Source organism: Cydia strobilella, chromosome 18 (genome assembly GCF_947568885.1).
Source record: "Cydia strobilella chromosome 18, ilCydStro3.1, whole genome shotgun sequence".
NCBI classification, from domain to species: domain Eukaryota; kingdom Metazoa; phylum Arthropoda; class Insecta; order Lepidoptera; family Tortricidae; genus Cydia; species Cydia strobilella.
In genome coordinates, this window is record NC_086058.1 from 6,812,641 (window position 1) to 6,840,386 (window position 27,746).

Sequence of the window (27,746 nt, forward strand, 5' to 3'; positions counted from 1 at the left end):
AAACGCCGCACGTATTGCGTAAAACATCTCCGGTGTCATGAGCGATGTCAAAGCACAAAATGAATTTTAGGAATTCCATGCTCTGTTATCCGGCTATTTATTATTTGCGCATCACCGTTCAAATAAAGTCCTGCCTTATTTTAATAAAGCGAGTTTGCTCTAACACGACAAATTAAAACGTCAACGTAACTATGCTATGGATAAATTCCAGCGCGCGATTCTTCACTTCGCATTTCCAATTACATGAAACTGGTACGAAAAATAAAAGTGACTGTTCGGGGCATTAGCCATGGCGCTGTATTAATTAGTTCGATGTAGAATGTAGATCCATCAATAATGAGATGAACTCGACGCTAATAATGTAATAATCCATCCATTCGTGGGATTGTGTATTGACTGCGGAACGGGTAGGTGTTATCATATTTTCAGTGAGCACAGAATTCAACATTATACAATACATATCGTAGGGTTGATATTCCGTGAATTTGAAACTAACTAGCTACCAGTTTGAAATGCATAGGTAATAATAGCGAATGAGATTTAACAATATCCCTTTAGTAGAAATCGGCAACTAAAACGTATCTGTTTTTGAAAATAATTACAGTTCGTAATCAAATGTATAAGTGTCAAAACAAGGTTTAAATTAAATATATTATGTACAAAATTGTTTAGTTAATAAGAAACTAGTAAGCGCTCACTCAAGGTTAAACGGGTTGAAGTTATGTCGTTCATAGTGCTTCATCAAGGAAACACCGTAGCAATCGGGCAACAATTTCGAACTTGCGAGTTTTGGAAACAACAAAGTACTCTAGGTAGTGGCAGATCGATCACCGTTGGGGGCGATAATAAAAGCAGGAGCCCACATATTAACCGCGGCGGTTTTAATATTAACTACGCGAGCTTTTTACTTTACGGTGGCCGTAAAACTAACTTGCCGTTGGCTGGATTACGTCCGGCCCATTGCTTGCTGGACCACGCTCCGTCGGGTTGCTCTTCGCACTGCAGTGCCCCCGTCCAACGAAAATACTTTCGCTGCGAAAACTTACATATTGCACCTGGACATGGACAAATTGGTGGCCGCCATTTTCTGGGCGTGCTGCTTTTGGTTGACTGGCGTTGATCAACTTGCGCTCGGGGCTCTATTTAATACACTACTGTCACGCCACGATTTAACTCACATACCTATCGTCAATGTTCTTATGCGAACGTGGCTGCATGACCTCAGACTACATCAAAATGTCGTACAAACACTTACAAAATCGAGGCATTTCCACGAAAAACTAGCAGTGAAGTTAGTAAGACCTGTTGAAAGGGTGTTAAAACAATTCTAAGAAACTGATGGTAGACGATGGCGGACTGGAAATGGTCATAAGCCCGGGTTTTCTAATAAATAATACAGAGAAGAACATCATAGCTGCGTTGCAAAAAACGCCCATTACCCTGTCTGTACTATATTTAGCCAAAAGTGCAAAACGTACAAATGAACAGTGCAAAGTCCTTAACAAAATTACTCTATAAAGACCTACAAATAAACTAAAGTACCTAACTAAAATGCAAAATAGTAAACTGAAATGGAAACCACATCTATCATTATCCAATAAAGCGAGTAAGTCAACAATATCAAATTTGTGGAAAAAACACCTTATTCCTCCCAACTGCTCTGAATTACGATCCATTGAAAATTAATGGGCTCGTATGAAGCAGAAACTAAAACTAACGCCATATCAGTTGAAAACGAGTGGAAAAAAAGCTCAAAAATAAATAACAGAGTCCTATGTACAAAGCCGGATGGCAGCCATTACAACAAAATTACGAAATTTCTGGATTTACAAAATCAAAGATTCAAAACATGCGTACATACATGTTGTTTATTAAATTTGTAGCAAGAATTTACCATTAAACAGTTGATTTTTAACTGTTGTGTAAGATTTTGTGAAAATTAAAATGCGTCATTTTTTTCTGGGACAAGTATTACTTAATTCTAAGAAGTTGTAATCTAAAAGTAGTTTCTTTCAATTTGTATAATCGATCCTTATATTTAAAATCCCATAGTTAACACTCGGCAAACAGGAATTAGTCATAGTGCGGAGCGTTTCTTATTAGAAAGTTCAATTCGAAGCCATTGCGTAGAATCACGTACGTAGAGGTAGGGTCGGCGTCGCCGGAGCGCTATCAATCTTTTCGCCACATCATTTGCTCCCCGGGCGGCATCGGCGATTGAATTTCATTAACGAAACGCTTAGTGCAGATTGAATCCATTTAAGTAACAGTACGATACCTAAATATTGCCTTATGCAGCGACGTTTTGCTACGAATGTCTCCGGAATCCTCCCGTATGCGTTCAATTTAATTGTCTGCGGTCAACCTCCCCCGTACGGTTATTTGGTCTTTTATTGCAGTAGAGTTTTATTATATTGTTTTACAATTAACGAAAATGAGTTTGTGAAATTAAAATGTCGGAAATGTCGGAATGTGATCAGCTTATTAGAGGCTATTCTGGAAATGGTTTCCACGTTAATGAATTACCGTTAAACGGGGTGAATAGGGACGGTAGGGGGAATAGGGACAAAAACCGGGAATGACATTTACCTGATAATTAATAAAATATTAAATATTTAATAAAACTTAAATTGTATCCTGATATTGAAAAGAATAGTAAATTATGTTATTTTGGTAATGGACACACTGGAAAGGAATTAAAGTCGTGATATATTGTCAAACTAACAGTATCAATTGATATGGGCTTTAAAACTTCGTAAAAAACCGCTACCTTGGTAATATTAATGTACACAAAAATATTAAGACATATTTTATCACCAATCGATTCTTAAACATAAGACACAAGTTTTTAAACCTTAACACTTGTAACGCTCATGGAAATATTTCTTAAAAATCTTACTCAAAGGACAAAATTGGCCCTATTCACCCCGTTTGACGGTACTGAAATGTTTGTCGCTTGAAGCAAAGATAGATATAACTCCGTAATAGATGGATACAGTCTAAGGAAAAAACGTGCCTCGAAAATCACGAAAATTTGATTCTCGATCAGATGGCGCCACTAGTTTTGGCCTACACTCGTATAGAGGGCGTTGACTGTTTCGTTTGTTATTTATAATTTTAACGCATACCAGTGAAAGAACATGGATCAAAATCATATAAAAATAATTAATGCAAATAAAAAAATCATTTATCCATATTTAAATACATTTTATCGTATTTTTATAAATATTTATTTTTAGTTTTAAAGTGTGTCGACAGATGGCAGTGAATTTACTGGGGTTACAAAATTTACTATGACAGTACTGCTCTAGTATAAGTTACTCTATGCTTGAAGTTAACTACAACACCTATAAACTAAAAACTGTTATAGATTATGTTATTATTTGACACCATAGTTCTAATACAAGTATCTGTCAAAAAATTCACTTGTTGTCAGATAACGTACCGCGAGCTGCTCAATTGCGTGGACATGGACCCATTATGGATACACTGTTGCACCTGTGTACATTGAAATGACTGCAAAATGGCTGTCAAAATTACCTTTGAAAAGGCGTATTAAAAAAATCTTATTTTTGTAATGAATCCTTGCGAATATTTTGTAAAGCATAATATTTGTTCCTACAGACGGTGTCCATATCTATGCTGCTCCGCTACGCTCACCACCAGATCTTCGTTTTTATAGGTAAGTTCTTATTAATTTAACTTAGAAGTCGCAGAGTACCTATAGTCCGACAAGAAATTGTTGAAAATTGTTGAGGGCGCCACTTCCTACGTAACTGTCACATTTTTGACGTTCGTTTTTTTAGGTCCATATAATTTAATTTCGCACTTTAACTCAGTTCTTTATCAGAAAAAATTCTTTTAAATTCTGAAATCTACTGTTCAAAAACCAAATACATATATTTTTAAGACAGAGGATTTTTATTATTGTGATTAATAGATAACAGCATGTTATAAACATGTATTGTATTGTGTCTTCCGAACCTACAGTATAGCGAAAATAAAACTATCATAAGATAATGCTATTTTTTGCAGGCATTCATTCGAAAATTCGTGAAATTAGACTAAATCATGTAAACAATGATTGTATCATTATCACGACCATATATACTTACGTCCCATGCACTGCACGTGCAACATAGGCAGCCACGTTAGGACAATGCGGATTGATGACTTCACACACACCAATTAATGTATTTTATAACTATTGAATTTCTTATTTTAAAACACTCAAAAGCGAAACTTACCAACAATAAAACCTAGATGGATCAATTTTTTCGCCCTCGTTAGCCTCTAGTTTGAAAATTAAATCGAATCAGTACTTTACAATTTGCATCCCCACCGGTGTACCGCGAAAACAAACTAATTAATTTTAAACTGTACTCTAGTTTGATGAAATTGTCGTTTTCATCGATATCGTTACAGCCGTTTCTGAAAAATACCAAAAATATTATGCATACATTTGCATAATATTTTTGGTAAAATATGAAAAAATATTATTACCGCTACTGTACATTTTAAAACATTCATATAGGTTAATGTACGTAATTTTTACTATGTAAGTATTTGCTTTACCATTTCATCTAAACAAATACGAGAGAAATCCTACAATAATTCTGACCTTGCATAAAGTCTCAAAGTTAAGTATGAAATTGTTGAACGGCATCTCCGTCAGGCTCTAGAAGACTTCTTAGTGCCGTTCGTGTTATAAAAATGGCAATTATGGCCTGTTAGAATTAATTCGGTGAAAAATTCTCGAGTCGTGAGCCGGCTCAGCGGCAATCTCTTTGTAATAACAACAATTGCGAATAGCGCCCGCGGCTCGGCCCACCCGCCCTCCACTTGTACTGAAAAATAAAAATATCGCGGGTCGGATTTACCTAGCGCCCCCCACTTTGATCCGTCGACAATTAGCTAGATAGAGATAATTTTTTTCCTTGCCTATTTGTTCAGTGCCGGTACGGATAAGCGTTTTCCGGTGGTTGTTCTATTTCTGCTTTCAGAATAGAGTTTTCCGTAGAAACGTATAATCCTTATTCCTCTTAATTATTGGAGATTGCTATGTTTGTAAATCGCAACAGAATCAGTAGGCGTGTAAATTGTACCGAACCAAGTAGGTTTGTAGTCATTATAGTGTTATCGATAAGCTCATTACGATATCCGGGATTCACGCGACGCTGGCTCGCATTAGTCGGTACGCTCTTAGCTCGCGTTGAGCTGATCATATAATTTACTTGACGACATGTGCGCTGAAACGATAAAATGAAATCCACTGCAGCGCATGCTTTATATAAATGCGAGCCGTGTGCGTCGATAGCGTAGGTACTTTAATTTGAAGGGAACAACAATGAAACTTACAATTAGCCGGGCACTGCACTGGGTTGCATTGCAACTTAAAGACAAGGCTTTACGGCGATTGTTTTAGGTTACACCCATTAAAATTATATTGAGTAAGTTTTTCACTTATCTATCCCACGCAGAAAATCCTTTTAAAAGTAAATAATATTTATATTCCCAGATGAAACTCTAAATAAGAACAAATGGTAAAATAAAGATACCACCTTATAAAACAACTTGATATGACTTTATTAAATCAGATCCAAGCTTCGTTTGTCGAATTAGCTATTCACAACTGGCGATATAGAAGGAAGGTAAATCTTTTCAATGGGATCCAGTTGGTATCTATGGCGACCCATCCGTGCTTAAATAGAATTCGCGAAAAACCGTACCAACAAACGGGTAGAGGTCCCGAAAATATCGAGTAATCCTATTCCTGCGATTTTTTCGTTAATCTCTGTTTGTTGTCGAGTTCGTACTCGAGATTAGAGAGCTTATTGAAAATATTTTCAGTGTAGTACTCTCATGCAAAACGGGAATGTGGAGCGGGGTAATAAAACACTCATGATCGAGAGCTTCGGGCCTGAGCGAAACCGAAGTCGTCGTGTCTTGGAAATTCATGGGATTAGTTATTGTGTCCGATCGTATTGAGTTCTCACGTGCACCTTTGTACCGTTTAATACTCCTGATAATATTAATACTTTGCGCTCTAAAGCTTTGTGCCAACTTCTTCAATACAACCGCAGCAATGTCCTACAAATAAAGGTGTGAGAGGGAAAAGAGATTAGGTACGATTTGAAAAGTATTTTCACACAAACGCGAGACCCGTGTACGTTCTTTGACGATTTTGAAATATAATATTTTTCTTCTTTTGAGAGATATATCTTCCTAAGTTTCTACGAAGCTTTTCTCTACATATTTAAGCTTAGGTTTTGAAATATACTTGAAAAGAAAATCTTATATCTCTAATCTCACTTAATACAAAAATCAATTGCAATGGCTTGAGATGTTTTTAACATAACAAATCATAAAATATGGACGTATCATTGCTTGCTTGGTTATTAAAGTAATTACGTTTACTTAACATAAAAGTGTTTAACAAAGAAGTGTATTTTTTACCTTACTTTAATACAAATAATTCCGACATAATAAACTGATCCTTTTTTTGCTTGTCCTACAGTTTTAAAAGGGAAATAATATGCTAACTTGTTTCTATCAAATCAAAAATAGATATAATGAATATAATGTAATCGTGTAACCTAACCATTTAGTAGTAGTATGGTCGGTAGTCGTTGGCAGTCTGTTGTAGTGTAAAATGGTTTGGGATGCAACTGAGTAATGCGGCTGTCTGTGTGTCGATGCAGTATTTTGCGAATAAAAGAATGCTTACGAGTGGTGACTGTGAGACACTTCATTGTGCGGACTGTGTGATGGGGTGATGGCTGTACTGTTTGAAGCCATATTTTATATGTACCCCTACACTTAAGCGGGTGGTATAATGTTATTATGGTTAACTACGAACTAATTGAAGGCTGCTACTTGCGACTAATTTGCATTATGTCAAGTAAGTAAAACAAAATACTTAAACTAGGTTTAGTCCTAAAACTAAATTACCTTCTACTAAAAAAAAACATCGCACAACAACTTTACCGGTGGTGGTAATTAACTGGTAGATCGTCCTACAGTCTCACAACCAACAGCGGTACTACCACCGATATGTCCAGCGATATGTGCATTTTGCCACCGATAATAAACACGATATGCTCATAACAGACGAGAGTGGAAATCCAATACTGTCGCGGTCGGGATAATGAATGCAGTACTTGTTAGTCATCATGATCAATATTGTTGAAACCGGGAGGGTTTTGCGATTTAATTGCGGCTAATACCCTTTAAATGATGAATGTTGTACATTGCATAACCATTATCTGTCTTTAGTGATATCGGCTTAATAGCTTCTTTTTTTAATGAGCGGCGTTAATATCGTCGGGAATCGGGATTATAGACACTTGTGGATGGCACATTACTACTAAATACTATTGGTACTAACAGTAATACTGTTGACTGACTGATTATTATAGAATATAATAGAATAGAATTTCTTTATTTGCCAGAATACGTGTATAAGATGACAACAGAAAAGGTTTACATGTATCAGTATTCAGTCGAGGACACGACATGCAAATAATTGACAATTTAATAATTTTAACATAAAATAAAGTACAATATAGAAAATATTACGACAGAAATGAAAACAGTGGGTAATTTTTCCTGTTAAAAAACTAATAATAAGTTGGTAACAATTTGAATATTAAATAATAAAATGTCCATGAATAAATAAAACTAATATTGATAAGTTTATTTTTTTTTTATATAAAAAGTCAAATTACAAAATGGATGTCGTGTATAATTTATTTAATAGTCATTGGGAAAATAATTTAATAATAAGATGTCAAAATATGTACATAATTTATGCAACTTAAATTATCATTCTAACTGCTTTAAATAATTATTGTGCTCTAAAAATTCCCTCACACTATAAAAGCAATTTTCAGACAGCCATTTTGTAATCTTATTGCTAAATTGGTTACTATCGATTTGCTTTAGCTCATCAGGAAGACTGTTGAATATAACTATACACATATTGTATGCATTTCTGTGGTATACAATAGAATGTGAAGGAGGTTGATACAATAAATCCTTGTATTGCGCTCTCCGATTTCCGGCAAATACATCAAATCTCTTTTTAAAAAGTTCAGGGTGTTTTTTCACAAATAGACATGCTTTTTTGATGTACATGCAAGGCAAAGGCAAAACATTAAATTGCTTAAACAGTGGTTTACAACTGTCCGTGATCCAAGCGTTGGCTATCGCACGAATACACTTTTTCTGCCGAATGAACGCTTTTTCAATGTCGACTGAATTGCCCCACAGTAAAAGACCGTAGTTAAGTACAGATGCCACATATCCGTGATAGGCAGTTGTTGGTGCCTGTAAAGATACCGCGTTTCTAAGTTTCCTTAGGGCGAACACAAATCCGTCAAGTTATTGGTGAACTATTTTTTCAATTATCTGCAGTATTTATTATAAGTAGAATTATTTGCTGTTGGTACGGTCGATTTCACATACATCTTTACAAGCCAACGTCCAAAAATATATTTACACGACCTTATTCTCAGTATCAGTCTTCTTAGAGTTGGGTTATATATAGTCGTCCTCCTCATCGTTTTCGATGACGGCGACCCTAAATAAACATTATGGACGTTGTCTAGCGTGAGCCCTAATGTGGCTGGCCAGGCCAAACTTGCTCTTAAATGCTCTATTGCACGCGTGACAATAAAGCCAGCGGTGGTTTATACACATGTTTGTTAACTCGACTGTACCTAATTTTATAGCAGTTAAATTAAACTTGGAAGTATCACAGTGTGTTCTATTAGGCACGACTATGCCCGGACACTATTTAAAATTATGCCTAACATTTTGATGTTCACACGATGGATGTTGTATCACATGTTTAGTTGTTCCTCTGTTTTATAAGCTGTGCTAAGCTGTGTTGCATCCACTGAAATTCATATATATCAAGAGGCGACAAACTTCCGAATTTATTTTATGAACGCGTATTATACGCTACGGTCACACTAGACTAGACGCATCCACAAAAGAGCCGCTCTGCGCGGAATGTGTCAAACAGACCGCAACTGCGTTGTGGCGCGCTTGATGTTATGACGAATTCATTTTCCCTTATTATTGCTGATACTAGCAGCTATATGGCAGTCAATTAGCTGACTTAATTAGTTTCGGTTAATAATTAATTTATTAAAGTTAACAGCCTTTTGTCGCCCTAATTATTGAGTTTTTTGGGTAGCAACAGGTTAATTATTTAAAACGCCTTATGCTTAAAGAATTACTGTTAGAAATAAAATAGTTTTATAGAAATGCCAGTCTTGTCATAGGTACACGGGTTTTTAGGGTTCCGTACCTCAAAAGAAAAAAAACGGAACCCTTATAGGATCACTCGTGCGTCTGTCGGTCTGTCTAGACAGACCGTCTGTCACAGCCTAATTTCTCCGAAACTATACTGGACCAATTTTAGGATAAACAGTAGAAGTTATTCTAGAAAATAGGCAAAAAATGACCATTCCCCCCCTTTATCTCCGAAACTACTGGGTCTAAAATTTTGAAAAAAGTACACTAAATAGATCTTTACACACAGGAACACCTATTTGAAGTGTGCAGTCAAGCGCGAGTCGGACTTTTATTACTTAGTTTTTGATCCGACCCGTAGGGTTTTTAAAGACATTTCACTCACGTTTCACATAAAATAATACATTGTTTAAATTGCGTAATGTACGGAACCCTTGGAACGCGAGTCCGACTCGCACTTGGCCGGTTTTCTTCATTAAATTTCTTATTATGTTAACAGGTATCATGTAATATCATAGCACAATTCCTACAGACATCTGCAAAAAGAATAAGCTTATTCTGTTCACTTGACTTAATTAACCGAAAAGGGTTTTATAAAAGCATCCCGGGAAAAAAGGCTTTAACATTTGCATAATTAAATATCGGAATTAACTCTGCGATCTTAAGGAGATAATTAAGAGTTATAGGGGAGCCCTGAGGTATTTTTTGCCGACCTATCTGTTTTTACAATCCATTCGGAATTTAACACGGATGTTTTCGATTTTAAGAAGCTCGAGAATTTTTATCCTGTCGCTAATGGATAGAATAAAAAATAAAACAACCCTTTTCAACATCAACACTTGTTTATTATTTTGTTTAGTTTTTATTTTATTTCAACAAAATTTCTATCTTGGGATCGCCGAGTTCTAATCCCCAATTATTTTACTGCGAAAATATCTTTAAGTAGCTAAGTTAAGTGTGTATTCCAAAATAATTATGTTAAATTGTTAATAGTCGATGTTATTTGAGAAATAAGCCCCTAACTTGACTCACTAATTACCTATTCGTATTTTTCTTATAAAAAATCATTAAAAAAATAACAACTTGTTTTTGCCTATGAGTAATCGAGAATCGAAAAAAAGGCTGTCGAGATTACATAAATGTATACCTACTACATATGCCACTAATATTTAAGTTAAATCGACCAACAATTAATGCGTATATCGTTTAGGGTTTAATAAGTCAGACACGAACATACCTCCTCCCTAAAACAGCTCATTCGGTTAGGTTATCCGTTTTTAGAATTTCAAAATTTTTGAATGATTCAATGGATATTGACAAGTCAATAAAACATATAAGTAATAAAGCAACGCTTATAAACACAACGAACAGTATGCACCCTAAAAATAAATTTACTACAATATAACAAACCTGTACAGTAAGCTGCAGAGATAACTGACCCCCATGCATAGAAACTTGTTTGCTTAAAAAGGCTTTTATCAGAAAAAAATACTGATAATACTTAAGATTAAGTATTTTTATGTTTTTATGTAATAGGTAGTTTACTAATGTAGTTTTATAAGTGTCTTGTAACTAACAATTTATGGATCACAGCTATCTGAAAATAAATAATTTTTATTTTTATTTTAATTTTTTTAATTATTAGGAAACTAAAAAGGTGTGACCGGCATACTGCTGCTTGCCGTCCTCTCACATAAGCCATTTAGTTTCACCAAAATACCACATGCATTACTATAGGCTCATTAAAAAGTGTATTTAAAACGTAGAGTTGAGTTGATTAATATTTAAGATACATTGTTTTTCTCGTGCTACATCGTGTTTAGCTATAAATTTAAACAAATATTAGAAACTATAGATCTAAACGTAAAACAGAGATTGTAACCATATCATTGCATGACTGTTTGTTTCATAATAATTAAAATAAAATAAAATGTTACTTGGTATAAAAAGAAAATTCATCGAAAAGATCCTTGATGTTTACTTTATTATTTTAGACTACGTGGCTTTATAAATCCTTTAAGTATCTAATTTGCAATATTTTCATTCCATAAGGCGATTTACAACGTAATTTGTTCAATTATTTCGTTCTCAAATGGAGCGCAATTTTCCATAGCAGCGAGGTATTAGAAGGTATCGAGGCGAAGCAGAAAATAAGGAGATAATAATGATGTGCCGACATCAATAAAACTTGACGTTCTTTGCTTCGCGGCCGTTTTCATACAACAAACAGCCCCGTTCACAGTAAACAGATTCTATAATGCGTACTTGCTTAACTTGCTCGCATTTATCGAGTACGAGTAAGTACTATGTTTGTACGACTTGATGTATTTTGATGTGACAATGTATCTTAATTAGGTACTTAGTCGTTATTTTTGATTCTGTATGACAAAAAGTTTAATAATAAACGCTAATACTGATTGCGGCCATTAGTTTTATGTTAAGTTACTTTTTTGGTACAAAGGTATAGTCAAATAAATAAGTTACATTTCATGGATCCTAAGCATTTAAATGGACTACAGCCGATCTTGATAATATTTTCTTGGTTGATTCAATATAATTCTTAAGACCAAACAAGCCAGTGGGAATTGAGTTCCGCCTTTTTTGTTTACTTTGTATAAAAACTGTCGTTGAAATTACTAGCACTTGCAGTTTAAATAAGTAAAGAATTCAATCAAGGGCCAGTGTTATTGCTTTCTTCCTTTGAGCTTATTGTCTTAGTTTCCTTAACATGTTCGTTTTCAAATGATTGAATTAATACTTGTTTATTGAATTGTCTTCTCTTTTTAGGGTTCCGTACCCAAAGGGTAAAAACGGGACCCTATTACTAAGACTCCGCTGTCCGTCTGTCCGTCCGTCTATCCGTCTGTCTGTCTGTCACCAGGCTGTATCTCATGAACCGTGATAGCTGACAGTTGAAATTTTCACAGATGATGTATTTTTGTTGCCGCTATAACAACAAATACTAAAAACAAAATAATATAAATATTTAAATGGGGCTCCCATACAAAAAACGTGATTTTTTTTGCTGTCTTTTTCCGTAATGGTACGGAACCCTTCGTGCGCGAGTCCGACTCACACTTGGCCGGTTTTTTCTCTAGACCTGTTGACCTTAACCGTTTGATGTGATGATATTGAAATCATAACAAAAATGTGCTTTGAACTGAAAATGAATAAAATTACTTTCTATTTTTACCTGATTGCCAAGGAGGATTATTTATTTACATTTTCAATAATTTGAAGGCTTAACTAATTGTGGATTGGAATTTATCTTTCGAATAATGTAATACACGTGATGTAGACGAATCAATAGATATAACCGATCATCAAATTTCGATGTTTAAGTTTACATTTATTGTAATACATATTATAAGTAAGTCGAGGCAAGATTAATAATAGTATTTTTCAACACACTTGCTCACAACGACGTTTTTATTCACCGATTTTTGGCTCATAACATAGTCCTAGATATTAAACACGCGTGCTTTTTCAGTATATTATAACACTTGTGCTTTTTCATTTTATTATCCGACAGAGTTAAGAAGGTAACTGATCTCTAATAACAAAGATAGATATAACTTCGTAATAGATGGATACAGTCTGAGGAAAAAACGTGCCTCGAAAATCAAGAAAATTTGATTCTCGTTCAGAGGGCGCTACTAGCTTTCGCCTACTGTCGTATAGATGGCGTTGACGGTTTCGTTTGTTATTTAACTATTTAAACGCATATCAGTGAAAGAACATAGGTCAAAATCATAAAAAAAATTAATGCAAATAAAAAAAATCATTTATCCATATTTAAATACATTTTATCGTATTTTTATAAATCTTCATTTTTAGTTTTAAAGTGTGTCGACAGATGGCAGTGAATTTACTGGGGTTACAAAATTTACTATGACAGTACCGCTGTAGTATAAGTTACTCTATGCCAAAGATAGATATAACTCCGTAATAGATGGATACAGTCTAAGGAAAAACGTGCCTCGAAAATCAAGAAAATTTGATTCTTGTTCAGAGGGCGCTACTAGTTTTGGCCTACAGTCGTATAGATGGCGTTGACGGTTTCGTTTGTTATTTAACAATTTTAACGCATATCAGTGAAAGAATATGGGTCAAAATCATAAAAATAATTAATGCAAATAAAAAAAATCATTTATCTATATTTAAATACATTCTATCGTATTTTTATAAATCTTCATTTTTAGTTTTAATGTGTGTCGATAGATGGCAGTGAATTTACTGGGGTTACAAAATTTACTATGACAGTACCGCTCTAGTATAAGTTACTCTATGCTCTATGCTAATAATATGCATGGAAACGGAGCCTTCTTTAATTGGTCGGACTGGCGGTCACCGGCGCCCCCCCGACTGCCTGCCGCGGCCCAGCCGGCCGGCAGTATGACACGATTTTAGGCTTTTACTAACTGTTTTAACAATTAAAATTTGATTAATATGAAAGTTTCTTTTTTTGTGTGCAAGTGTGTTGAAAAACGTCGTATGAAACGCGTGTGCATTGGTCATTACACACATCGGCTTTCTTATTGCGCGCTCGCTTACGCACAATATCGCCTCGTGTGTGATGATCAACTTAGCACACTTGTATCACAATGTACTATTATGCAACCGTTCTTTAAGAGGTCAAACAAGACCTCTGAGCAACAATTTGAGGCGTGAGTAACAATTTGAGGCGAAGTCTAAAACTGTTAAGAAAGACTCCAAGAGTATTTTTGATACAGTTAAACAACGTTGCATACAATACAGTCCGTTAACTTTCAGAATGACATTCGTTTTTCGGGTAAAATCGGACGAAATCGCGGAATAGAAAGCCAGCCTTAACCTATATGTGGTATGTTCTATAAAAAGGGACCTTATTGTCGATGGCGCTTAGGCCATTATTAACGATGCCCGACGCTGTGCGGCGTAAGGAGAAATACCCTTTTTGAGATGAGTCCCCATTAATAAAAATATGAAAATAAATAATATGATTAATTGCCGAAAAATATGAAATTGAATATTTACCTAAGTTATGGTGGTAAATGGTCAATCACGAGAAATCATATATAAAGTATATAAATATTTTTGAAAAGAAGCGGAAACTTTTAAGAAAAGTGATAATTGTAAATATTTTAATAAAATTCAAGACCGGGTGATAGGGTTTTAAAGATGTGTGCACGACCCTTTATATGACAAATAAAAGTACGGGAATGGAAAAAATATTTAACACAATAATAAAGAAGAATTTTGATTTCATCATACTATAGCCCACACTGGTGACTGTCCATCAGTAAACCTTGTTACAAAAGGCATAAGGTCCACCGATGAACAGTTAAGAGTGTTGCTGTTGGTACCTCTGCAATTCACCTCACAATATTTGATTTACTTTAATACCCACTCAAAAAGGGTAGCGCTTCACGAAGTCGATATCTCAGCGACAGCTCATTTTTCCTCTCGTTTCTCGTGTTTCTTGTTAATTAGGGCAAGCGGTAACTCGCTAGCGCCTCAGGGCGGTTATCTAGATACCAATTCGTTTGATAACCAGTAAAAGTAGGACCCCGTGATTATGCTTAGGTATTGTTCTCCTAATGAGACCGTATGCTGTGTAGGTAAGACAATACTGAAAGACCGCAACATTATTAAATACTGCCGTTATGCAGTTGACGGCTTCCTATACTTATTTTTTTTTTATTCATTCAAAAAAATTACACAGAAATTTAAAACAGTATTTAGAGCGGCCTCCTAGCGTAGTTACTTTGTGACCCTGCCTATGAAGCACGAGGTCCCGGGTTCGAATCCTGCTAAGGGCATTTTTTTATGTGTTAATCACGAATATTTGTTCCTGACTTACGGATGTTATCTGTTATTTTATATATCTATATAAGTATGTAAATCGCCACCTAGTACCCATAGTCATAAGTCTATCTATGTAAGATTGTCCCCAAAATCTTTATTAAGGAACCTATTAAATATTTTTTATAATGAACTGACTTTTTGAATCGCAGCTGCCAGCTGCTTCAAGTGGCGACCAAGGCCTAAATTCAGGGTCTGGCTATACTGGGGACTTAGAGAAGGGACGATGCAATGCTTTATGAACGTTCGCTCGATGCCCGCTAACCTCTTGGCTGGCTGGACTAACAACCGGTTCAAGCAGGGTTTAATGCCAATTACTTGCTCACCCTATTGTTCAACGCAGGGCCTCGAGTATTGTTGTTGCTAATACCCACTCAAAAGATCTACGTTCGCCGTCGCCCAAACTCTCACCCAAGATCTTGAAGTCAATAATTTGCATTAAAATTTACAGAGCTTCTACGTTGGCAATAATGAAAGTTTCTATAATGAACCACCTTAGAGATCACGCAGTGAAAGATTGTTTGAAAATATGTATAACCCTGTGCCTATATTTTGAGGTACTTCATTCGGTTGTGATATATATTTTAGGAATGCTGGCGGTTAGAAAATTGTATGTCGGGCGTTTTTACAATTTTAACCCAAGAAATTTTTCGTGTTAGAATCTTATACGATTTCCAATGTGTCCTCAGTCGATAACAAAGTTAGACCAGGCTTCGAGCATCACTTTATAATGAAGCCCACTTCTCTTGCGACTGTTTGTAGTAGGTTTTATAAATTTACCCATTTATTCACTACTACTTTACGTGCCTGATTTAGTTAAATTATGTTTTATCCCTTTCTTACAAATACATAAGTCAAAATGACAGATAAAGACAAACGATTCATAGCTAAGTCAGGCCAGTAACGCGTTTATGAATAACGCCATTAGTCTTTTGGTATTCAATTTAAAGATGATTATATTGAGAAGGACGTCTTTCAACAGCGACACCCAAAACTAAAATCGCTGTTGTGTGCTCAATGATAAAAAGTATGAAAAAGACAAACATTAGCAAATTCAGACATCCAAGTGGAAAAGTAAAAAAATCCTAGGTGCGTCAGAAAACTTGAAACAGCCCATAACCGCCATAAAAAACCACTGAGGATTTTCATACAAAAAGTGACAGGAAAAATGGGCAGTATTTTCCAGGTATATCCCATTGTAATAGTACATTATGATACAAGTGTGCTACGTTGGTCATTACACTCATCACACTCGAGGCGATGTTGTGCGCGCGAGCTGATAGCGAGCGCGCAATAAAAAAGCCGATGTGTGTGATGACTAATGCACACGTGTTTCATATGTTGCATGTTTCAACACACTTGTAAGGAAAAAGCATAACTTTTATTATATCAAATTTAATTGTTCAAACAGTGAATAAAAAAAAGTGTCAACATACATTACCGCACTAGTTCGATCATTATAACATTACCGCACAAGTTCGATAACTATAATAATAAAAAAACACGTTAGTTTAATATCTAGGATTATAGGCCTAAAAGCGGTTCAGGAGCATTCCAAGAAAACGGTTAGTTTTTAATCTAGGCTTTTTTTTAACAAAATCCATTATTTAAGCAATGTCTAATTGTAACTCCAACTATTGCCGTAATTATGAGTACGAGTCGCTTACGTAACGTTTGCTTTAATGCCGAATGCGGCTTTAAGATCATACTAATAATAAGTACACGATAAAAAGACAAGCCAAAAGAGTATGCACCAGGCTTAGAAAGTCAAAAAAATGTGTACAAATGTCGATTACGTAACGGTGGAATGCTCCTTCAATATGTCCCACATTACGAGCAAGTGTGTTGAAAAGAAAAATTTAATATTTTTTTCACACTTGCTTGTAATGTGGAACTTATGGAAGGATAGCATTCCACCGTTATAATAGTAACTTATTGCAGAAGCCGGGAAAGGGCAATCCGTGGAATCTTGTTCAAAATGCCAGTTTTATTAAAATATCGTATTCATTTGTAAAACATCAATGAAAATACCAAACGTACAAACAATTGTTTAATAATTTTAAACAAATAAGATTGTTTTTAGCATATAATATTGATTATTGGATAATTCGAAGTAGTTTCTGAACGCGCTGAGGGGTTAAAAAAAACTAAGTTATTTAAGACACTTTGAAAAACGCCTTGCGTTATAATTTTTTACACTTATATTGGTTGTGTATACAATTGATTGTCTAAACATGTCTTTAAAAGATAAAAAACAATACAGTTAAACTGTACAGGAATTATTTATTATATTTTATTTGATTTTGACATAGTTAACATCTTCCCGTACAAGTTTCGATACAATAAGGCAAACATTTCCGAGCAAGGAGGATATAACCAAACGGAGTAGCCATTAACAGGCGTTCCCCTCTGTCAAAAATATTTGGCCAAAGGTCATACACAATACACTGACGTTTATCTGACATGGCTATTTTTACGTTACGTATACATTTGACTTTCCCCTCCCCCGCAAAAATCGGCAGACTTTTTTGTACAGAAAATTACAGACGTGGCGTCTCCGTTTGGTTATATCCTCCTAGTTTCCGAGCATATTGGAGAAAATATTCTTTTCAACACCACAACACTTGCAAACCAGTACCGTACAAATGTACGCACTGTCATAAAGAATTAAGAAAACTAATTATCAAATATCTACTACAGTTTTTGAGAATACAGGAACTTTTAGTATGACCTAAATATTTGGTATTATCTTACTTAAGAAGCCAATAATAAATCTGTTGAGTGGTAGTATTTCACGACTTTTAATATCGACAACAACGCTCTCTGCTATCAATACTTCACGGTAATATGAATCCGGCGCGCAGAATATCCACAGAACGGAACGAAACGGGAACGGGATAGGTAGCGAGAGCAAAATTAATTTCACATGATGAATGAGTAGGTACACTGCGTTCGACGATGCGATTTACAATTTTCTCTGAAAATATTAAACCTTATCTGCAATAACAAATCTGTTCTGACAGTAAGGTAAAAAACCCGCACACAGGCCGAAGGCGGAGCTTTGACTCGTTTCTTGTATATATATTAAAAGTGTTAGCCACCGACGCTCTCTTAATTTATCTTAGCTAATTTTGTTTATGCTAAATACAATTTTCCAGGAAACACTAACTAACTATTTCTTAAGGAAGTTATTTCGGTTTATGTTTATACTAAAGAACTAGTTATTTAATACTCAATGAAAAATAGACTACATTGCATAATTATAACGTAATAAATATAGAAAAATTCTCTCTTATTAAATCTTAAATTGATAACTAAAACCAGAATTGGTAAAAAAAGAACACAGAACAGTGAAGATAATGTACCTATGCAGGTACATATATTCATTACTAACCGAATAGTAAAAAATGTGACAAAGTAAATCCCGAAGTTGACAAAATAATTAAGTATTAACTGGTTTGCATTTAAATTAGTCAAACTATTTAAAACCGTTTAGATAAGTGAACAAAGAATCCCAAAGAGGAAACTTGGCCTTTGCGGTGACATTTATTAAACTTAACGTTAATGTCATTTACCAAAAGCTAGAGTAGTAGAGTAGGTACTGGTAATATTTTTTCCATTAAAATAAATGACAGTAGCACGAAATTGTGTGAATATTTTTATCATCAACGCCGCGAACACATTTTGGTTAACATCAACGGTGACACATTCAGGCAAGCGTGAAAGCCTCTAGTGGGTATACGGGACATGTCTACGAAATGATCATTTAGGAATCATGTGGGATACTTGTTCCATTTCTTCAAATCAGTCTTGTTATTTTAGTTTCATAAGAGCAAAAAGTATTTTAATGTTCGAATTTAAACTTTTGTGAGACATACTAACATTAAATAATTTAACGGTTTATACTCACTTGTGCTTGACTGTTAGTGCTTGAGAAAGGAAAACCCCTCTGAATCATGTTTCGCGAGTGACTAAAAACAAGTGAGTCTAAACCGTAAAATTATTTAATATTTTAATGTTTGTTAACCATGTCAAATACTACAAGTTACATTAAGTAATGTTTCAAGGACTAAGCGAGTGATGATATATATTCTTTCAACCTACTTAAAGCTTTTATAGTTGATGCCGACCATAAAGGGCCACAATGGTCGGCTTGCTTCAGCAGCAAATGAATATTTCCACAAGTTTTTTCTTTAAAAAAAATAGATTTTCTATACATGTTGCCCCCTGTCTTGATCCCTTAGGCGGCATCAAAAGATCCGGCGACAGGCAGCACCTACGGCCGGCAAACTGTATCGGGATTATCCCATCTAGAGTAAACAAGCGGCCGCAAAGCTCCACCGAACTGACTGAGCACACGCGAACTATGCTAACGAACAGACAGAGCAAATCCTTTATCTTATTACGGATCTGAATGTTGAAAAAACTCTCGAAAACCGAGCGTCACTTTGGGATAAATCCTATTTAGTTGGTGGGCTTACTGGACTTTTCAGTTATAGTCGTAAATGTGAGGGACATTTAGTTACGTTTGAGGCGGGCGACGCATTACTAACTTAATGCTATTTATTAATTATAAGCCAGTGAATGTATATCTACTACAGGAGTTACTCAAACGATCGTAACTAAGTAAAACATATTTGTGGAACACAGGTGATACAGTTCAAGTCTTAATCTAATAAGAAAATAATTATAGAACTGTGTTTTGCCTATTTTATTATATTGGCGTACAAATGTTAAAACAATAATTGACTTACCAAATGAGAATTTAGTTCGTTAATAATAAATTATTTAAATGAAACAAAAATATTTTTTATATTAGTTATATAAACGGTTAGCGAAGCAATGACATTAATCATTAAAATAAAAACAATTGACTTTAAAAACTATAATTATCACAAGTTCAATCACAAGTTACTACATGAAACGAATACGTTATAAATATAATTTTCACTTCTCATGCTCGTAAAGTTCGACTTTAAGTCGTGCGTAGACGACATAAAGTTGCTTATTATGTTCTAGAGCATAAAGTAAAATCATTTATTACGACCCTTATTGACTTAGCAATAAAGTCCAAAATCTGCCATACAAACTGCCAGCCCTGCCGGCGCGCCCCCGACCGGCGCGCTCCCGACCGGCGTGCCCCGCGCCCCCGACACAACCAAGTTCAATTTTCTTTAGTCTTGAATAAATACGGTAAAATAACCTACAATATTGGATATTTTTGTATATTTTACTCACAATCGAAGTGAAAAGTAGAGTGTATAACTCTGGCATAAATGTCCATTTTTAATACAGTTGCTCAAAAAGTGGTACTTTTTGTGGCTGCGTAGCGTGCGAGAAGCTCAATTTCTCGAACTAGCGCTTTTTACTTTTTAGTTCCAAACTATACTTTCGAAACGCAGTTAAAATTGAATTTAGCGCGGAGCAGGTACCAGGGCCTCATGAGTTATGAGGAGGTGTCGCCGACCAACCCGCTCCGGGCCCGCGGCGGCCGCGGCCGGGGCGCGCACGAGTATGAAGGTATCGCGGGCTGCGGCAGCTCGCGTATCTTAGCTGTATAGGTACTTTTGGTTTTGGTTTGGTTTGGTGGTATGATTCTACTAATGATATATTAATTTATTATTTTTTCGCAATTGTATTAAAAAACGTCGTTTACAACACGTGTGAAATGTCTTTTTACCACTCGTACCGAGATACCTCGGTACTAGTGGTAAAAAGACATTCTTTTCACACTAGTTGTAAAATGTACTATTTTATCCTCTACTATATTGGTCCTTGCTGCGCTCGAACCAATAAATTGCCTCGGATAAAATGGATCGCTTTATGCCCTTGTTGTACAATCTACTATTATTTGTCTATAAATCACTTGAAACTTGTCATTCCCATTATGATTACCTTGATGATATGATGATACTATATTTAGTATTCCTTAGGTAAAGATTAAGTACGCACTGTAATAGCGTAGGTGCAATTTTAATATGAGTAGATTCGTAATGAAATAATGCTTGTTGCTTTATTTTATACCGATACACTTTATTTTCCGACCGTTCTGGCGTTAATAGAGTGAATGTCATTAGGTTTTTTTTTATCTTTCGGCACAAAACATAATCCTTGAATGCGGAGCGAAGCGTAGGACTAAAACGTGAAAGTGGATTTAAAACACGTCCAAAACATCCGAGTTAACTGTATTACGCGGTAAAGCAGGCAACGGGACAGGTACAAACGGATAGGCGATATATTTTTAACGTACGCTGTCGGATCGTAAAGAATGATCCGGTGTCTCCGGCGACACCATTACTTCTCGTACGGCATGAAAAATTCATACGGCCGTCGTTTGATCGCGTTAGTGTGCGGCGCCGCGCGCGCACCTCCGGGGGCCCCTATACTCTCACACTAGCCATACACAACCTATCTGCTTTAGAAAACTTATTCAACTCTATACTTTTTCCCCAGGAAATAAGTTACATAATTGCACGATTTTCAAACGCAGATAGGACGAAAACGCATAGCGCCACAGTATAGCTCGGCTTATGGTCTCTGCGCATACCGCCGCCGTCGTTACACTTACTTTAAATTAAATCTACGTTGCGGGTGCCTGCGATATTATTTTGCAACATTTTCACCCTTATTACTTTTATATCGCACTCTAATTCAATTTTACGAAGCGTGAGATGCAGCTTGCTCTGTGTGAAGGAAGTGGTGGAGTGGTGGGATACTCGTATAGTTTGTTAACAGGTACAGTTCAAATGATTAGTTTAATTTTTTACTTGGTTGATTACAGAAAAAAATGAAGGTTGTTTTGATGTTGCGTACTACAACTATATTTCCTACAGTTGTACATTTCTTACGTTTGTTTAATGACATAAAAATAATCAAACCACCACACAACATACAATGAAATACAACTATGTACCTCCAGAATGAATTTCCTGTTTTTTTTAAATTATCATATCATAACAGATTGCTAACATCTTATTTTTGTTTCAGTGGATCTCCTACAGATGCTTGAGTTTAATGTGACCGTGTCCTTCCCAGCCGCACCTCTGCTAACAGTCATTTTAGCGCTAGTCGGTAAGTGCTTGTATTACCCTTATCATTTTGCAACATCTTTGGTTAAACGACGTCACATGCCACTGCGAAGATACCAAACATCCGACGTTGTTCATCCACGTAGCTGAGAAATTTATAATTCATCTAGATACGCTTAAGAGTACTCGACATAGCAATGCATGGAGCAAACAGTCGGAACGAGTGACGTGTCGACTTGTCGCTCCTTTCTGGCAGCTCTCTTGAACTGTTGTTCCAAACGCTTGCTAATCGCAGACACATATTAATCTCTGTGAATCTATTACCCTGAGAGCTATAACAGCGACGCGTAATCGGAGAGCTCGTTAACACTGGTGTTCGATTGGCCTGCGCTCGGTTAGCATTTTTAATAACATCTTTGCGCCCGTTCGTTTCAGCATAAGTTTGCTTAAACGTTTCTCGATGCAAAACCTTTGATACCCCGAGTGCGACGGGTTGTATGAGCGTTGAAATGTAAAACTTGAACTGTAGCTGAGCTTTATTACTTTGTAATATTATATGTGACTTTTATAAGATTCACTTTTAAATTTAAAACAAGAATACAGCTAAAATTTATTTTTCTCAAACATGCTATGTAATATTGATATTACGTTCTTTATATTTGGCTGGGAAGTATCACGACTCCGGCGCGGTTAGACCAGGGGCCTGTAATGAAATTTCATACAAAGTTGCAGGCCTAGGCCGGGAAGTGGCTCTTTTTTAATTTCCATTTCACATATATTTGAGACACAGCATCATGGCATTTAGCCAAAAAAAAAAATTATAACCAATATTTGCTTATGGTTCGGAATGAGATTCTGCCAATACCCCTTAAAAAAACAATAAACGATTATTAATATATTTTGCAGTTTTATTTGTATCGAATTTACAAAAAATATATAAATAAAACATTATTAACAAATTCCAATAATATTTAATTACAAATTTACCTACAAATACAGATTAAAATATAGTTGGTCAAACCAGTTTGTCAGTAAATAAGAACAAAAAAACTATACTCATCCTTTTCTTTTGGGTGCTAGTACCAGTGTAAGACAAAGATAGTATGATTATCTCTGTCTATGTTTGAAATGAGACAGTCCTTTGACAAACATATTTCATTTAAATATTAGCGGTAAAAATGTCTACTCAAACACGCGTTGGTGGTTTTTTAATCGTTTTGGAGGTAAAGTTGAACATTTTTCATTGTGTATCTGTAATTATATTTTATTGGATTTATTGTGCGTTGTTTATTGTGTTATTTAATATGAGTTCCGACGAAAATATTAAATGAATACCTGTTAATTATACTCCATGTTTAAGGCAACGATGTATGTGAAGCATAATATCAACATAAAAAACGATGTAATCTTAGTTATGTGGCTAAAACTACAGTCAGAGGATACAAGGCGAAAAATCAAAGATACATAAATATACCTTTGAACATTTGTGTAATAAATTGATTAACTACATGTGTAAAATATACGACACGTGTGATAAAGATAGGTACAAGTGGTAGTTATATTTTGTGCCTAGTTTACTTTTAGTTTCTTTAGAATTAAAACTTTGATTTCGTGGAGATTTCTTTATTTATTTCATTGCATGTTTGAGAAAAGCACTATACATACATCGGCGTGAAAAGGGGTTGTCGGCCTCATAACTATCCATATATATGCATTCGGCCGGCAACCCCTTACTTCCCGGCCTCTGTAGTAATGTACTATTTCATTTAAAAATCGTTAGATAGTGTAAAGTGTAAGAGTAACACGTACTAAAGACCGTATATTCATAACATTCCTCATACACGCTCGCCGGTTTAGGGTGCTCTTGACCTGGCCTTTCTGGCCTGGTGTTTAATTAGTGCTTTAATAAGGTACACGTTTCGTCCTGGGAGCTATGCGTAAAGCATATGTTTTTGACAAAATTTACCCAATCCTCCCGAGTAACGATAACGATTTTGGACAAATACTAACAAAAAAAATTACGGTTTACGAACAAGACGATGTTCGACAAAAAAAAGTCGTACTATGTAAACAGCAATTACACATGATTCGTAAAGCGCAACATCTGGGTATGGTGTAACAATTTCTTTTAGTTAAAATAAAAGTTATGGATCTGTGCATGGTGGCCTTCATGTTTGTTACGGCAACTGCGACTTTGATATGCAATATAACTATCATGGAGTGTTTCTATCGACCTGCTCTTGTCGTGGTTCAACGCCATGAATGTCCGTCAGGCTTTGGTTTTTGGTAGATTATTTTAGCTGTCTCCCTCGTTCCGCTTGCGTCAGAAATTGACGGGAATCAAAAAAATGCAAGGCAAAATGTTGCGTAAAATGTCGTTTTTATGTAAAAATAAGAAATTCATCACATTTATTCTGTGGATGCTCAATTGAGCAATCATGAAGAGGAAACTTAGATAACATGTTTTGGCAGCATATTAACCTTTTGTTTCTATAAATCGTACCAAGAAGTCGCTGAAATAGTCTCAAATTCAGCTGGATAGGCTTGGCCAAATTACATTTGCTAGATGATATTGAAAGCATCATAAAGTCCCTAAAATAAAAAAAATGTAAAACCTTCTTATATGAAATATGGCGTAAAAATACCCTCAGATCATACCCTAAGAACATAGTAATACAAAATAATACACATGTGAACATTTAGACCAGGTTTTATCTGTACCTATAATTAACGATACGGTCTTTATAAGGTAAGAACTGTATTGTTTATTATAAATAAAACTTTACTTAGCCGTTTTTTGGTGTTACATTTTTATTAAAAAATTACACACGTAAGTATATTGTTTAGACAAAATTTACTCAATCCTCCCGAGTAATAGTAACAATTTCGGATAAATACTACAAGAAAATTTACGGTGTGCGAACAAAACGATATTACACAAAAAAATATACACATGATTCGTAAAGCGAAGCATCTGGGCATAGTCTAATCATTTCTTTTAGTTAAAAAAAGTTTTTGGATTTGTGCATGGTGGCCTTTTAGAGAATATGGCATGTTACTTACCACAACTCTGACTTTGACATCCATCATGGAGCATTTCTATCGACCCGCTCTAGTGATGGTTCAAGGCCATGAATGTCCGTAGGCTTTGGTTTTTAGCTGATTCTTTTAGCTTTCTCCCTCATTTTGCTTGCATCAGAAATTGAAGGGAATCCAAAACGTGGGATGAAAAGTCGTTTTTAAGTAAAAATAAAAACTCACCACATTTATTCCGCAGCTGCTCAATTGAGCAATCATGAAGAGGACACTTAAAAGATAACATGTTTTAGCAGCATATTAACCTTTTATTTCTTTAAATCGTATCAAGGAGTCAGTGAAATAGTCTCAAATTAAGCTCGATAGGCTTAGCTTGAGTTGTTAGACGATATTGAAATCATCACAAAGTCCCTAAAAACCTTCTTATATCAGATATGGCTTAAAAATACTCTCAGATCAAACCCTTAGAACATAGTAATACTAAATAATACACATAGCAACAGTTAGACCAGGTTTTATCTGTATTTATTTATAATAAACGATACAGTCCTGAAGTGGGTGAAATATTTTGATAGAATAAAACAATTATACAGTCATAATTCATCGCTACTTCTTTTAACTTACTAATTAAAAAGTCGCTGCGAAAGTCCACTATCGCCGTGATAATTGCATTCTGTTTTGGGCTCATGTTTACGATTACGACAGAGCGCATCGATCGAACCTATCACCCTCGGGTTACTGTGTCACAAGGGCTCGTTGCGTTTCGTAGCCGGCCAATTGAAGATTTCTTTCGAAAACAAATTCAGTAATTTTAATGTTTTTGGGTTGAAATTTTATTATTATTTATATTGTATTAGCGCGAGCGAGATGCATTGCGCGTTATGTCGTTTTTACATTACATAGTCCGAATGCCACATCCGTTTTGTTTACTGTGGCAACAGTAAACAAAACGGATGTGGCGTTCCTAGGTTATAGAGTAAATTGGATTTTAAAATAGGTTACCGACAACTCTGCCACCACAAATTATATTAGGGCCTAGTCGATATTGATGTTGGTTAGAAATAAAATCACGTACCGATCAAAGCCAGCCAGAGTTTACTTGTAATAAACTTCTTGACTAAGTTAAAGTGGACGTTTCGTATTTAGGGCCAGTTGCACCAACCACATTTAACAGACTGATCAACGTCACTCAGCAGTGAACTATAAAACTTCCCATACAATAAAATTTAACGAACTTTTTAACGGTGACATGCGGTTTGGTGCAACTGGCACTTAGTATCTCCTACAAAACTTTCGTAATCTGATTTACTTAGTATTTTTAGGCAGAAGAAAATATATCATACCTGTCTTCATTCGGAAGCGAAGATTTTGGGAAGTAATTAAATGCAAAACCGGTCAAATGGGAAGTAATTAAATAATTTGGACAGCATACAAAAACTTTGCTGCCAATAAATAAAAATCGAGTTACAACTTGTTCAGCAAACAATTCACAAACGGTCAACATTATAACCAATGTCGATCTGCTTCTGTTATAATTTATCTGCTTAATAAATAGTCGAGCTACAAAATAATTACTTGGTCAGCAAGATTTAAGAATTGGTCGGTAGAAAAAACATGTCTTTAAGCACAAGTTTGGGAACAAATCAAATTATTTTATTAAATATTTTTTTTTTTTTAAGTAGTCACACATACGCGGGGCGGGGGGGCGGGGTGGCCTAGGGGTTCATGGCGTTAGCCGCGATAGCTAAAGACGCCGGTTCGAATCCGGCCTTCACCACTGGAGGGCTTCGTCACTTTTTCTTTAATATATGGCATCTATTACAGTTTTTAATGTCTTTAAGCAGTTTAATTGAGAGATATGCATATTAAAGAAATGGTAATCTAATATAATAAGGTGGGTTACGTTTGATTTGAATAATCGGCAGAGTTACAGGCGGAGCGAAATCAGTCCACGTGACACGAGCAGCCAATCGTGTGCGTGCATTTCATTCGATGATTATTTGTTTGACACCAACTACTACAAAAACTGGGATCTTCACAGAAACCACTGCTACTAGAAAAGTGGGTTAGGTTAGGTTGGAACTGCGACCTATACAGAAACCAACTGCTACTAGAAAAGTGGGTTAGGTTAGTTTAGAACTGCGACCTTCACAAAACCCAACTGCTACTAGAAAAGTGGGTTAGGTTTGGTTAGAGCTGCGACCTTCACATAAACCAACTGCTATTAGAAAAGTGGGTTAGGTTAGGTTAGAACTGCGACCTTCACAGAAACCAACTGCTACTAGAAAACAAAGTTAGTGGGCAGTAAGTTTATTGAAGGACAAAATGAAAGGGAAGTAATCAAATGATGGGCAATATTGTTTTTGTTTAAAAAATCAGCTGATCAGCAAAGGGTAGGTTAGATTGGTTAGACATTTGCTGATCAACTGATTTTTCAGCTAACCAATATGTGCGGATCACTTAAATTGTAATCCAAAATGAAATATTTCGCTTACCCACTGATTGCTTGACAAAATTTGATTAATGATGGATGTCTTTCTGCCGCTCAAATAATTAGTTTGCCAACCAAATCAACTT

At 35.5% G+C, this 27,746-nt stretch overlaps 1 protein-coding gene across 2 annotated transcripts in view; it reads left to right on the forward strand.

The window, feature by feature from the left end:
* LOC134749519 (membralin) overlaps nt 1–27,746 on the forward strand; it is a 136,314-nt gene that overhangs the window by 16,912 nt on the left and 91,656 nt on the right. For both annotated transcript variants that reach the window (XM_063684477.1, XM_063684476.1), the window contains 2 exons: nt 3,625–3,682; nt 22,093–22,176. In XM_063684477.1, the coding sequence (XP_063540547.1) occupies nt 3,625–3,682; nt 22,093–22,176 (142 nt within the window). The remainder of the gene's footprint in view (nt 1–3,624; nt 3,683–22,092; nt 22,177–27,746) is intronic.